Here is a 15,729-nt window from a genome sequence, read left to right as displayed (position 1 = left end):
ACCATATTGGCCTAATATCTCGTATATCTCCAAAGAGCACACGTTTTATTTTTTCAGAAAAAGTTTTTGAGACCATTTATTATTATTATTATTTTTTACAGAGATACTGTAACTTTTGTACTAAGACAACTCTGTGTCTCTGCCCATGTGTAGCGTGCAACGACCTGGTGACTTTAGGTCGAGACGAGACGCCCAACGCGGTGATCCACGTGGCTGTGGTGGACCCTCATAAGGATCGCCTGGTCTCCCACGCCTGCACCGAGGTAGTTGAGGTAAAGATGCTCATTTTTGTTGCCGGTATTGTCTTGGTGTTTCCAGTTCTTGAAGGACAGGACACGAATGTTAAATTATACAGTGTGTGAAAGTGAACGTGACCAATAGCAAATAAAATCGAACAGAAAAATAGACCCAGGCAGTGTTGTCAAGATGTTCACACAACTAGCGGGGAATAAATTTAGGCAGGACAGGACAGAATTATTTTTCCCCCCCCCCCCTCAATATTGTGATTGCAATTTAATATGTAAGTATATTTGACAACAAATACAATAAATGTGATGTGTATTACAATAATATCCAATTTGCTATCTCTAAATGTTTTGGCCTTAGAGGCCTCAACGCAGCCGTTTTGGACTTCAAAATTGCGTTCCACTACATTGCATTGTCCACTTGAATTCAACCCTGCTTCTTTTTATCCTCGGTGAGCTCGACAGCCTGTCTACACTGGGTAGCAGCTGCCCCACTCGAGAAACACACACTCCCTTTTACACACACACGCACACACACACACACACACACACACACACACACACACACACACACACACACACACACACACACACACACACACACACACACACACGCATACAGGGAAGAAAAAAAAAATCGACTCATAGACTGGAATTATGTTCCCGCTAATCCACTAAAACAACCGTCTCATTCAAAGCTGCGTTACGGCTGTTCCTCCCCACCACTCTCTCTCCTGTCAAGGAATCGTGTGTGTGTGTGCCTGTGCTGGAAAGACAGGATGTGGTAGGATACTGAGTGCTCACTCTGCAGACACTCGTCTCAGTGCCGTTTGGACTTCATGGCTGCTTAGTGTGGAGAACTTGCATTCAGTATGGACTGTTTTGGATTTCCAGGCAGGGTAGGTCCACTCATCCTTTCAATCAAATGCCACGACACGTTGCGTGTTTTCGAAGGCAACATTAGTAGCGTGTTGAGTCCCTTTTTGAGACTTTGGTCCGAGTGTTGTTAGGATGGAGCCGAGCTTGTTTGGTCAGGAGAGTCAACACAACTTGTTTTAGAAGCAGTGTCCCATTAGGTCCAGTAGATGACACTGTTTTTCTTTCTTTTTTTTTTTTTTTCCCCAATTTGGGATACTAGTTGAACTTGGACAACAACCTCAAAGGTAGTCCAGTCTACCAGTCCACTAATCGGTTTGAGAGAAAGTGAAGTGTCTTTGTGGCCCAGATAAAATTAAGTTAAAGTCGATTAATGATTGTCACACACACAACTGGGTGTGGCGAAATTAGTCCTCTGCATTTAACCCATCCCCGTGTGATTTTGATCCATCCCCTGAGGGAGAGGGGAGCAGTGGGCAGCAGTGGAGCCGCGCCCGGGAATCATTTTTGGTGATCTAACCCCTCAATGATGCGGTGGGCCGCATCTGGCCCTCGGGCCTTAGGTTTGACACCTATGGTGTATAGCTAGCAAATCATAAAATCATCTTGATTATTGTACTGTAATCATTTTTTCAGCGCATACAAAGTTCTCATCTCAACTTTATTATAGATGACTAAAAGAAAAAAAAAATAGAACTAAAATGCTAAATAATGCGAAAAAAATACTAAATGCTAAAAAGCACTGAAATATATATATATATATGAATTCAAACATATGTATAAAATATACATGCCTCATAATCCTCTCGGAGTAATTTTGGAGTGATGTCTACTTGATGTATTGTCCCCATCGACAATTTTCCAAAACCAAGTGGAAGCGACTTGTCAGATTTCCATTAACAACCCCAGCTAAACTCGCCTCCTCATCTTGTCTCTGTCAGTCTTGCCCCACTAAATCCGCCGAGCAACAAGTGGCTGCACTAATTATTTTCCACTTTAACCCCCCACTGCTTATATCGCCATCTAACTTATGAGGCGGCGGATTTTTACGAGCGCAAGCGAGGCCAAACGCCGCCGTGCGTGTCCGCGTGTGTGCGTGCGACATTCCCAGCGTGTCTGCTCCCAGCAGCTGCTTTCTGTTTTGCCGCCACACACGAACAAACGACCGGCTGGGGCGCGATCGATGTATTGTGCGGCCTGCTCGCTGCGTGATGTGAAGCTTTCATTTGGAAGATCAATGATGGAACGTGCCAGGTGTCTTATCTATTTATCACCAGGTTGGGGTCGGTCAAATGAGAACCTAACAGGATTTAATCCACTTCGTTGGGAGGGGGGCATGAATGTTCTTTTGTTGCAGCTGTTTAAAGGGGGTTCAGTTACACTAAGTTATGTGCAACTTCAACTTTCAAGTAAGTCTGAAGTCACTGTGGCGAAAATGCCCACATCACGACTATTCTTTGATTAGAATGACAAATATTAGTGCCGTACTGATGAGTCAGGTGGCGTTTACAAACACAAGTTTTATTTCCTATTTTACCGTTTTTTTCTTAAATTATGTAAAATCAGAAGTCGGTTTTCGTTCATACAAATCACGTCCCCGTGTCGGTGTTTTCTCTGAAGCACTTTGTAATGGAAATGTAATATATCTCAAATGTCAAAGTGCTCACCAGCCCCAAAGTGTAACATTTCTATTTGATCCGCTTGTACTCACCCTTGTTAGCTTTTTGCACATTTGCATCAATTTCCTGCATTTTACACGCGCACACACGCACACCCTCTTCGCTGGCCGCATTGCATAACCGAGAATGCATTAGCGTCGGCAAGTGCTGCCAGCGAGCCCGCTAATACGTCTGCGGGAAAATCACATTTGCACACCCCAGGAAAGGGGAAAAGATTTGACATCAGGCCAGGAGATAAAATGGCCTTTCATGCCTTGCCCTCTCTCTTGTATATATTGCGCGTGCGTAACCGTTTTAGTCCCTCCCTTGGCCTCATAATTATCGAACACACACACACACACACACACACACACACACACACACACACACACACAAACATATACACACACACACACACACACACACACACTCTAAATAGCCCAAATTGGCCATTCCGCAGAGGTCTCTGACCTTAAATGGCCAAAAAGCATCGAGTACGCGTGTGTGTATGTTAGTGTTTGTGTGTGCGTCTGTCGGAGTTAGCACTTGAGCTCATCTCAGTCCATCAGCACCACTAAGGAGTCTCACCCGGCCGAATCTACCAAGCATGCTGGTAAGCTTGAATGAGATCTATTGAGGGTGCCAGATTCTGACTGCGTGTGTGTGTGTATGTGTTATTGTGCTAAGAGTTGCCAATTTCTACTGTGCCTATCTATTGTGCAATGTGGCGGCTATCATTAATAACACGCACGAAAGCTAGTGAATCAATTTCCGTAAAAAATTTGCTCGGGCTCCCGAGGCCACGAATGAATCCATTAAAAGTTGTCCGAAAGTATTTGAACGTCACCTCTCGCGCCATCCGAGCGGGATTGCGCAAATAAATGGAAATGTTCACATAAATGTCAAGGCGGGCCTCGGCTGCTGCTCGCCGTTGTTGATGTACGACGACAAACAGTTGAACGGCTTCCAAACGCGAAGGTGTCGAGCCAAGCGCTCGCCGCAAGGTCAAGTAGCGACACACACTTGGTGTTACGTCCCGACGGCACACCATCTTGTCCGTGTCAGCCAACTTTTGGATTTATTTTATTTTTTACATTCAAGGGTGTGACCAGACTTTCTACGTATTTGTTTAAATGTGAGTCATTAGTGAAGAAACATCCCGAGAGGATCGCCGGCCGGAGACGCCCGGCAGAGGAGGAAGAGGAAGCTCAAATGTAAACACTAAAGTGCTTTGAATTAGTCAAATAGATTCAAAATGGCTAAACCAGAAAAAAAACGCCTTCACTTCCTGCTGTAATTCAAATCCACACTGGCACAGCAGTTTTATTTTTGCTTATAAATGTTCATTTGTCTGTGTGTGTGGTATGGATGATTTATTCCTCATCACAAATCTTTCTGTTCATTTCCATGATTAGAATAGTCAGATTAGCCACGAATGGCTAACCAAGTGTTAGAAAAAGAAGATCTGTTGCAAGTGATATCGGCGCTGGTCCAGGAGTTGTTGTTGTTGTTTTTTTTTTATTTTTTTTAAACACCAGTTTTAAAATATTCTATTTGGCGGAGTGTTCCAAAATTAACACACACACACACACACACACACACACACACACACACACACACACACACACACACACACACACACACACACACACACACACACACACACACACACATTAATTTCCAAACAGCTGTCAAGGAGATGATGTCCAGTGTTTGAGCCCCGCGGTGCGTTTAAAGACCAAACTCCGTGGATGCTTTGGCTCCGGCGTAGCAATGTACTTGTCAACATTTTGCTTCCTGGCCTCCATGCCAGCGCCCCTCGGAGGCCCCCCCCCCCCCGGGAACGACTCTATCTCCTTCTGTTGAGGAACGACTGATCCCAGCTGTTGGCTCGCTCCTCCTGCCAAAAGGCTCGCGCCTGTTGTGTGGCTCCCGTTTGGCTTCCTGCCTGTTCATTAGCATGTTGCGCTCGAGGGGGCGGGCGGGCGCGCGCCGTTACGCACGCGGAATTGTCACCCACGTTGTGTTTTTGTTGTGACAGGCAAACAAGGACCCGTGCTTTTTAACCGGGGTGACCTTCCCCTCGGACTGTCCCGCCACCCCAGAAACGTTCGTCAAGCTGACAGTGTATGATGTAAAAGACAAGTGCCAGGAAGCCGTAAGTAAACTCTTATGTTTGTTATTGGCTGGCAGAGTTGAAAGTGATGAAGTGGGGCAGCAGAACAAGCGGGGGAAAATAAAGGGATGGTAGCATTTTTATTCATGTGTCTGGAGGCTGGGGTGATGATTACATGATGATCCAAACTATAATTAATGAATACATGCAATATTCTGTCATCATCTTGTGATGGAGTGAATGTACAGGTAAGTGGAGCAATGTTATCCAAAAGATATTTTCTCAATCAAGGCATTGTCTTCTATTCATGTGAGTTGGAATGTGAATGGTTCATTTCCAACACCGCCAAATCCCCAATTCTAAGTGGGTGTGCACACTTATGCAACCACATTATCTCTGTTATCTCCCCTCTTTGAACTGAGGATCCATATTATTGCTCACAGTAATGGTATAAAAAGTTTTGTCTCTTTCAATTTGAGTAGGGGTATGCACACTTATGCAACCACATTATCTCGGTTATCTCCCCTCTTTGAACTGAGGATACATATTATTGGGGATATTAATGGTATAAAAAGTTTTCCTATTCAATTTGACAGACAGGGCTGTGTCGACTTTTGATATGCACAGTATTGTAGCCCCCACTTCTTTGTTTCCAATGTATGATGTAAGATGACAGGACATTGAAAACAATAGCGCTTACATGTTTTTTTTTTTTTTCTTGCGTCCAATCGCATCACGTCGCAATGCATCCGACAGATTCAAAGGTTTAAAAAGGTCGCGAGTCATGACTTCCATAATTCATACGAGTCACTTTGAGACCTCTTGCCTTGCTTTTTGAAAAGGATGCGCCTTCCCCCGGAGGACACGTCAGTGGCAATGTCAAAAAGTACAAGAGTGGAAATCCTTCTAGGGGCCGGTCCGGGACTTGGTATTCGCACGTTTTCCGACAGATGTTACCAGCGTTCCCGATAAAAATGGAGCATCTCCGTCCATCCCCAGGCGCCAAAATCTTAATTTGCCATAAGTCACAATGAAACATTCATAAGCTTTATGGTGAGTAAGGACTCCATTAGAGGACCGCAAAGCGGAATGAATCACCGTTAGGCCTCATGGAACACATTTTTTTTTTTTTTTTTGCAACCGTAGTCTGAAACGAAAAAATGGCAACTTGTGCACATGTATTTTATATTACAAGCAGATGGAGCTATGCTTGCCATGCCTCGTAGGTTTATATATATTTAAAAAAAAAAAAAAATCCACATACCCATCCGAGCGAGTACTCGTGCCGGAGCGTGTCCATTTTTTCATTCCGAGATAAGCAAAACAAAATGGCCAACAGAGCGTTAAAATATGCTCCTGTCGAATAACCGTGGCGGAATTTGTGGCAAGTATTAAAATAAAAAAAAAGTACATCTACCAAGTGCCAAGCATATTGTCTGCGTTCCGTCCAGCCATCTGCTGTTTCTTGACGTGCCCAGTTGTTTACCTGTCTACCGCAATGATTATATTAGCGTGCGCACTAGTAGCAGATAGCTCCCCTCCTCCTTTTGCAGAAGTTGGCTTCATAACAAGAGCACAATGGTGTATTCTTAGGTGCCATTGAATATTCATGCGCAACAACACCCGCGTGAGCTCGGCGCCGCATCGAGCCTCCGTTGTTTCTCCACCTCCTTCCTGAGTGCACGTCTTATCCGCCCTTGTCAGTCCCCACCGGAGGCTCTCCTACATTTAGCGGCAGGCTAAATGACTCGACGTTTGCGGACGCGCTCGTTTTCTTATTTCCTGCGCTCAGCTTTCTCGCAGGTTAGTGCCGGGAGGTCCGATGACAATTCATCCTTCCAAAACGAGGCTTATAATAACTGCTAGCGGAAGTCAGAATTGACTTTATTGTTATTATGAATACTTTATTTGTTATAAATATTGTATCAATATTATATATTATTATATATATATATATATATATATATATATATATATATATATATATATATATATAATATTGTAAATATGAAATATCACATGTTTTATTGAAAATGAAATGAAAAATACATACATAGTACATAAATAAATACGACTCTAATTAAAAAAAAAAATATTGTATCGATATAATGTATATATTATAATATTGTAAATATAATATGAAATATCACATGTTTAATGATTGAAAATAAAATAAAAATAAATACATAGTACATAAATATATAAATAAATACGACTATACAAATGAGTTCCGTTATTCTTTCACAAAAATTCACGATGAAGGCCACCTTGCTCAGTAGAACTAAACCCAATTCAAGGTAACCACGGTTCTTTCAACAACTTCCCCAAAAGTACTGTTGAGATCCCCGACTCTTAAACACCTGGCTCTCGCACCACTGGATAGATTTCTTTTTTCCCTTAGCCCCGTCATTTTAAAATAATCCCTATATTTCACGCCGCCGAGCTTTGGGGGCCATTTCTCTCTCGCTGCTCTCACTCTTGTCAAGAGCGTCATCCATGCAGAACCGCGGCGCTTTCCATCAAGTTTTGCTTTTTTTTTTTTTGCGACTCGGGAGGGGCTCGAGCAGGCACCGACCGACCTTTCGGGTGCAGCCCGAGCTCTCCGACTCGGTTGCCGTGCGGCGACAGAAGTGGAAGAATAGCCTCACCTTGAAGTACAGATACTTGTGTAGAGGAAAAAAAAATTCTACTTGTGTATCATGTCGTTTCCGCCACATAAGCAAAAATGTTACAAGGTAGTTGCAAACTTCACAACAGTAACATGAACACGATATCTTGCCAAGTCAAAATTTCCTGTCCAATTATGCTTACATTATTATATTATTATTATTATTTTTTTTTCTGAGTAAATAAACATCCACGAAAACAGAATCTCTCAAGAGGCGTGTTAGCCTTGTAAGTGATAGATGTGAGTCTTCACGTCTTCCTCTGCCTTGTTTTCAGGGCGAGAGTAGCGAATCCGTTTGATCGGGCCACCGCTGCTCCGGAGTTCCCAATTATAAACTGCTGAAGTATGGAAATCGCAGCGTCGGTTAATCCCGGCCTGTCAATAACGCTGACGTGAGAAAGGGCGGCGGCGGCGGCTTGACACTTTTTGGCACCGACGGACGGCGCCTTGTTCTTAGATGAATGTCGGTGTGGCAGGAGGCTTGTGTATCACGCCAGGGGGGAGGGGCTTAACTATTTATTGACCTGGACCCGACCCCTGAAGACATTAAAATGTCCACACAATAAATAAATAAATAAATAAATAAATAAATAAACTTAATCAACTATCCAAAAGCCCCGCCCCCGCTGAAGGAGATTACCAACCAAATGAATTAGTGGCTCATGGCTGAATTAGACGCTCGGGGTGACTGTAATCGCTTTCTCTTGAAAAGTAACCCCCCCCTAATATTCTTATGATATAATTTTTTTTTATAAAGAAAGAAATGCGGTTGAGGAAAATCCCCCTTTCTGCTCAGCTTCCTGTGGCTTTCTGCAGTTTAATCCTTTCCTTTGAGAGACGAGCGGAAAGTGCCGAGGCCGTTTGTTCTGACGTGCGCGCGTATTTTCCATAGCTAATCACACAAATTCAAGAAGATGCCAGCTGTCAGCAACTTTGTGCCGGTTACATGTTACAAGTTGAATTCATTCCGTAGCCCAAAACATCTCAATTTACATCCCTCCGTCGTTTAACACATTCTAATTATATGCTACGAAAAATTCAGATTTCTTTTTTCAGGGCAGTTTTTACAGACGTTGCAATCTAATTCCCTTTTAATCGTACGACTCACACCGGCTGTGATCAGCATGGCGACAGCAAAAGCCAGGACCAACCACTCGATTGTGCCTTTCGGCGACTCGTCAGTTTACGTTCCTGCCCCTCAATGACCACCTTGACGGAAAGTCGTCTTTTATAGTGACGCAATATCGCCGGAAAGAAGGAAGATAGAGGTTTTACATTCTCATTTGTTCTGTGTGTTTCCACTCATCCAAGTTTGTGCCAAAATGATTTGAATCGAGTTGCAAACGACAAAGATCATGCGGCTTTAATAAACAGTTTGACTTGAAAGCAATTCTCTGCCCTCTTAGCAAATATTTGCCCATCATCTGTGTATTTATGCATGTAAATATGTACACATCATTTGTCCAAATAATTATGATGGAGATTTACGCTTCAAAAAAGTTCTGTAAGATTGCCGTCACTCAATGATCATTTTACTAAGAAGTGTTGTTGTCTTTTATATTCGCTGCTCTTATTTACTTTTGAGATTGCTTTTGGCCTCTCTCAACAAAATAGGTAAATTGATCAATTGTTCAACACACAATGCAAGAGCAAAGTCATCATTTGATGATCAGTTTTTATTTTTTTTTACATTTTTGAATGCTTTCCAACTAAACTACGAAGACGATAGGTTGAATCTTCAACCCCCACACATCCTTCAATGTCGCAGAAGTCCATTTTGGGACATTTTGCATTGAGGGTTTGTCTGTCGTCACATTCACCGATCCACACAGTAGCCTCCGATCACTTGAAGACAGAGAAAACACAACATGTGATTATTCTTTTGAGTGGAAGCAGTGAGTTGTATTTACAGTTCTTCAAAAAGTGTGTGTTGGAAAATTATAAACTCGCTACAAGGAAAAAGTTTGTGCTTTGAGTTTGTGAGTGGTTTTGTGACGGAGATTTATACTTTAAGAAATCGGGCTGCAAGAATCACTCTTAAAGAAAAATTGTAATATATAGATGATACTTTTTGGACAATTGCAAAGTCCCCTCGAAAATGAAAAAATGTAATACCATACAGATACTCACTTGGTATGGGAATGCATTTTTGGCCTGGTGGACATCCTCCAGGGCCAATACACATTCCAGATGCGTCACCTGAGGAAGGGAGGGTGGTGTCGTGGTGGGGGTTAAAGGAGACAAATTTAGATATATATTTATGTATAAAAATATATTGAAAATATAAATTAAAATATATAGATATAAGGGCAGTTCGGTGGTGCACTGGTTAGCACGTCCACTTCGCAGTTAGGAGAATGCGGGTTCGATTCCACCTGTGTGGAGTTTGCTCGTTCTCCCCGTGCCCGCGGGGGTTTTCTCCGGGCACTCCGGCTTCCTCCCACATCGCAAAAACATGGCAACCAGTTCAAGGTGTCCCGTGATCCCCGTGGGCACAAAGCGGTATAGAAAATGGAAGGCTATATCGAGCCATCTTTTGAAGCGTTGTTCTTCACTAAATAGACCCGTGAAATTTTTCCGAGATATCTTCAATTGAAGAAATAAAATGACACTCACCAGCTGTGATCAGCATGGCGATAGCAAAAGCCAAGAGCAACCACTTGATTGCGTTGTCCATCATAGTAGCCTGTTGTCGACTCGTCAGTTCACGTTCCTTCCACTCGATGACTACCTAGACGAAAAGTCATCTTTTATAGCTAGAAATGATAACCGAGAGCTGCTCTTATTTGCATATGGTAACATCAATTTGCATGCCAAATACGGGATTAGTCTAAATTATGAAATAATCACAAGGGCATCTTGGCACTTGCCCTAAGGACATGATCCCGACAAACACTTTGAGAAATTTGCAATTTCAGAATTATCTGCCCTCTTAGCAAATATGTACCCATCATCTTCCCAAACAATTATGACGACGGAGTTAGACTATTCAAAAAAAAAATCGACTTCCGTCATTTCTTCCGTGCCGCTGTCTTCAATTAGGACACGGTCGGCCGCCGCTGTCCCGGGCAATAACGAGTCGTGCTCTTTCACCTCATATGTTGAGGCGGTTGAGCCCTGGCGCTCGTTTCCCTCGCCATTCCCGCCTCTTGTGCATTTGTTGAGCGCCGATAGCACCTGGCCACCTTCCTTAGGCCCAATTCTCTGCCCTCTGAGCAAACATGTAGTTGACATTTGCTCCTGGCGTTTACAGACTTGACATTTTTGTGCCCAAATAATTCGAATCATTATGCAAATGACGAAAGTCATGAGCAGGGCTGTAAACTTTTTCCAAAACCTTGGAGTGACATCAATGGTTTTTTTGTATAGCCGAGGGCGATGCTCTGCCTTCTTTGCAAATATGTACTTGTCATTTGCCCCGAACCAATAATTAATAATATTGAAATGCACACCTGGGCGGCTCGGTGGCACACTGGGTAGCACGTCCGCCTCACGGTTAGGAGGGTGCGGGTTCGATTCCACCTCCGGCGCTCCCTGTGTGGAGTTAGCATGTTCTCCCCGGTTTTCTCCGGGCACTCCGGTTTCACATTCCAAAAACATGCTTGGTAGGCCGATTGAGCACTCCATATTGTCCCAAGTTGCGAGTGCGAATGGTTGTTTGTCTCTGTGTGCCCTGCGATTGGCTGGCAACCAGTTCAGGGTGTCCCCCGCCTACTGCCCGATGACGGCTGGGATAGGCTCCAGCGCGCCTCGCGACCCCCGTGGGGACAAAGCGGTTCAGAAAATGGATGGATGGATGGAAAGTCACACTTTTACAATTTACATGTTCAAATTCAATAAATCCAAAGGTTTTATTCAGTGTGTAAAAAGGTCACATTACCTCGATAAAGATCACGCGATAATTTGTGTTTGAAAATAAGTCATAATGCTACTGATAATCAAGACACCAAAAAGACCAATTTCATTTTAGTTTTGCTCGTCCGCTAGCAAAAATATAACATCTTTGAGCCTCATTAGCGCACACTGACAGCGCTAGTCTATACGAACACCAGCTGTGTCAAAAAGCGCAGTCGGCCTCCAAAGTCTCTTTTCTTGTGTGGGTGTCGCAAACCGACGGCCGCAAGGCTGCTTTTGTTAAATACGGCCGGCGTGTAAAAAAAAAAAAAAAAAAAAGCTGATGGCAAAACACGCACGCTCCCTTTGCAATTTGTTTACGCCGTCAAGGTGGTCTGACATTACAGCCGCTTTATGAAGCCAACATCGTTTTATGGGCAACCCACAGGGAAGGCAGCGGAACGCCCACGCTGTAAGAGCAACTATTTGAAGGGAAGAGAAATACTGAGAAAACTGCATTATTTACTATTTTTACGCTACGATCCATTATGCTCGACTTTGCGCTTTCACCCGGTTTGGTAGTTTTACAGTTGTATTCAACACTATTTATTTATGTATTTATTTATTTATTTATTTTACGTTTTATATTTTTTATTTTATAATTTTTTTTCAATTTTGTTTGTTGTTTTATTTTTTTATTTTACTCTGTTCTCTAATTGGCTGAAAAACTCATTAGCTGTTTATGTGCTCACAGGAATGCAATGAAAGTAGTGCTTCGGCGCTTTGCGTGAACTGTCGGCGGTGGTGTTAGTTTCCATTTGTTGATAGAGGTTCTTTTTCCATTTTCTTTTGTTGATGGTCATCGAATGCACCTCACGAGCAGTGAAATTGAAGTGGCGGTCTATTCGTTTTCGTAAAAATCGTTTTCTTGCCGGTATTTTGTAACGCAACCCACGGTGAAGTCAAAAAAGAGCTTGATCCCATCCGACCGGAGACATTTTGCTCTAGCTAGCAGATGGTTATTTATCGCTGCCGTGTGCTCGAGGCTTGGGGGCCGAGCTCGGCGCGGTGGGCCGGCGTGCACGTTCAGCACCTCGCCAGGCAAAGACGAGTCGCTCTCCCCTCGTAGGCATAGGGCATCAATCGCCGGCTGTTGGGGCTGTTAACCAGCCCTGAGCTGCACCATTGATCTCTGTAATTGTCTCCCACTCTTCAAAGGCAGCCGGGAGTTGGTTTGATCCGAGCTGTTTACTTTCGTAGGCTCCTGTGGACTTCTTTTTTTTTTTTTAAGAAGAAGAAGAAGAAAGCTATCAAGCACTTCAGGCATGAGCAGGCATATTATCGTACCATTACTGTGTGCACGTGTGAGAGACTCAAAGCCTCGAGGGGTGGGGGGGGGTGGGGGGGGGATGAGGCGGCATCACCTCGTGGGTTACATAAAGACACGGAATTGCAATCTGAATCCTCCCTTTCATCTACGGCTATTGAACAATGACAGACGGCTCCAAAAAATAATAATAATCATCAGTTTCACATGTACAAGGTGGGTCAGAAAAGTTCAATTCCAAAACATGGCATCCAAATTCAAACTGAGGTTTTTTTACCCAAATGTAGGCCATGTGATCCTGTGATTTTTGGTTCATCCATTTTTGAGTGGAGAGCTGTGCCAGGATAGCTCTTGGCTGCTGAGCCAGCACAACGCACATGTGCTTACAATAGCCTGAGCATCTGACACTTCCCGGTTGCTGGAACTAACCTCTCTCTCTACTCACCAGACAAGGCTCAGAGATTTCCCAATTCAGAGTTATCCACTAAAAGCAAAAGCCAGCCAAATAATACACCACGACTCTTTGGAGTTCGTTTTAAAATGGTTAACATGTGTTTTGCACTTTCATCAAGTCCTGGTTTGCGGTTTTGCGGGAACCCAAGCAATAAACATAATGAAGAGGAGAATGCTTTCAAGGCTTGTGTTCCAGAGTTGCTGTTCATGTGGGATTTTTTTTTCTGTTTGTTTTTTGTTAGGGAGTCAACTTGATGCCAGAGTAGGAAAATGTAGGCACACCCATACAGTGTTTACACTTACTAATATCTAGGATGTCATGATGACTGAAAATTTGTCAAAAGCTGAACTCTAACGTGTTTTTTTTCCCCAATGAAAATATGCATTCGGTAGAATGAAATTGTTAGTGATCTTTCACACAAATACATGTTTTGTGTTTTGGATGCTTAACCAAAGCATCTTTGCAGACTCCAAATTGTCTGATGTTTTCCAAAAACATATGCGTCGGGTTCCTCGAAGCTTATATCCTGCTGACGGAGGCAAAAATGTCGAAAACAGTCGTACAACTTTATCTAAGAAACTTTTTTTTCAAAACAAACGACGTTCGAATCAATAGCCAGGGATTGGACGGAGTCTCTATTGTCTTTCGCTCTCGCTGCCAAGTCATGTTTGCCGACTAAGAACAAAGGGTGTCTTGATTTTTATCACCTAGTCTGCGCTGGGTTTTAACATTAAAGTTTATGGAGCGAAGAAGAGCGTGCGGACAGGTATCAGGAGTCCATATCCTTCGCCGAGGCCCGCTCCTAACTACTGGGAATTAAATTTTCGATTTAGTTTCGTCAAAGGACTTCCATAATAGTCTTAGAGTAGCCTCGCATATGCGTCTCAAAGGTCTCGCATCTTCCGGCGCTTGGCTGGACATCAATTCAATGCTGCTGATTACGAAAACAGAGTTGTGAGTAATTAAGCAGGTAGGAGAGGGCCAGAGGCGCTGTTTTTTTTTTTTTTTTATCACATTAGTTTGTTAATTAGCTCGTCTTTTATGTTTACAAAAAACATGTTTGCTTGCGTCGGAAAACAAATGCCGCGATCGTGTATGTTTTCAATGTTTGTGTGTGTTATGTTAATTAAAGACGCAATTCTGTCTTAAGGGAATTATGTACGAGAGAGCAAATTTTCTTAATAGTGAAAATCCATAGTCTGGAAAATTGAAGGTGAATAAATTGTCTTTGATGTTTATGTAAACACAGGTTAGGTCAAAGACTAAACTTGCTAGCTTCTGGCTAGCGTAAATTAGCATTGTCCCACGAGCTCAGTTTATTAGCTTGGGTTTTATTCTTGCGTCTCCATGCGGCCAGGCAGCAAGTGTAATGCGTTGTCATAGTAACCCATGTTTGAGGGATTATCTGAAACATGGAGGGTATTGTAGCGTTTGCTGTTGTGCATGTCATTCTGTAAACATGGCAACATTATTACAATAATCAACACAAATCAAGTTTTTTTTAACACTAAAATAAAACTCAAACTTTCTAGCTGTCAGCTTTAATTGAACTAAAATCACATGTGGAAATGACTAAAATGTGACTTAAACTCTAGTCCGTCCAAAATACAAATAAAACTAAAACCAAGATGGCTGCCAAAAACAATATTGGCAAAAATACGTAAATCGTTCACCCCGGACACAGATTTTTTTCACCCTTGTGACTATTTCTGGGAGGGTGTTCACATTTACTAACAACCCGGGCAAAGGGCCCGCTTAGCTACCGAGTTTCTTTTTCCCCCAACATTATGCTCGAGGCAAGCACTGACAAGCTAAAGAATGTCTGCACAGGCAAGCGGGGGAACGTCTCACCATCTCAGTCCCTCTGCGAACACCATGGGTTTGCTCCAAAGGAGACAGAGATAGATATTTAACTCGCCTGCCGTTCCATGTTGAGTAGATCGTACGCAGCGCCAGCACTGCTCGCAACTTCCCGTCAGAGGAGGAATCTAGAAAGGAGTTCCTCCCGGTGATATCGAGTGAGTATTTACCTACCGGCTGAAGTAGTCAGAGAAAATGAAATATACATTCCGGCTATCCTAGGCTGAGTGTTTCAGCCTCGCTAAAACAAATATATGTTGCTGTAAGTAATGAATATTGCTAATGGATCCTATTTTGGGCCCCGACCCTCGATTTGGAAATATTTTCCCTTCAGGGACCGTATTTGAATGTGTTTCGCAACCAACCCGATTCATCTGGGGATTATCCCATGAGCGGTTTTGTGCCATTGTAATCTGATTGTTTACAATTTATCCTGCTTTGACCTACTCAGGATATATGAAAAAAATGTTTCTTTAATGTAAAATATTCTATATGGACTGCATCATTATGATGCGTATTATTGAGCAAACTTGCTCAAGCAGGCTAATTAAGTCGTAAAATGTGTTTAGCATTGACATGATGGCTATTTATGCTGAGATTTTAATATTGCCGTGATATTAAAATATTGATCTAGTTCTTAATAAAAGCACAAGTTGACCCCCACCTCCCCCCTCTTGCTTCCACAATTGTT

At 42.9% G+C, this 15,729-nt stretch overlaps 1 protein-coding gene and 1 long non-coding RNA gene across 9 annotated transcripts in view; one reads left to right on the top strand and one right to left on the bottom strand.

Annotated features, from left to right (window-relative positions):
- Window positions 1–15,729, top strand: part of inpp4b (inositol polyphosphate-4-phosphatase type II B) — a 73,890-nt gene that overhangs the window by 18,870 nt on the left and 39,291 nt on the right. For 5 of the 8 annotated variants that reach the window (XM_085911540.1, XM_085911537.1, XM_085911541.1 and 2 more), the window contains 2 exons: window positions 154–272; window positions 4,821–4,937. In XM_085911540.1, coding sequence (XP_085767666.1) covers window positions 154–272; window positions 4,821–4,937 — 236 coding nt within the window. Of the gene's footprint in view, window positions 1–153; window positions 273–2,876; window positions 3,393–4,820; window positions 4,938–15,027; window positions 15,197–15,729 lie in introns of those variants that run through there. The other 3 variants (XM_085911539.1, XM_085911542.1, XM_085911545.1) reach the window with 3 other exon arrangements.
- LOC147057283 (uncharacterized) lies at window positions 9,233–10,305 on the bottom strand. Its single transcript, XR_015066012.1, has 3 exons — window positions 10,180–10,305; window positions 9,694–9,762; window positions 9,233–9,408 (listed from the first exon to the last, which is right to left on the bottom strand). It is a non-coding gene; the product is annotated as an uncharacterized LOC147057283 (long non-coding RNA).

This window comes from Syngnathus leptorhynchus, chromosome 5 (genome assembly GCF_054491065.1).
Source record: "Syngnathus leptorhynchus isolate UIUO chromosome 5, UIUO_Slep, whole genome shotgun sequence".
Classification (NCBI taxonomy): Eukaryota; Metazoa; Chordata; class Actinopteri; order Syngnathiformes; family Syngnathidae; genus Syngnathus; species Syngnathus leptorhynchus.
The sequence above is the reverse complement of the archived record's forward strand: the minus strand, read 5'-3'. Positions and strand labels throughout refer to the sequence as shown.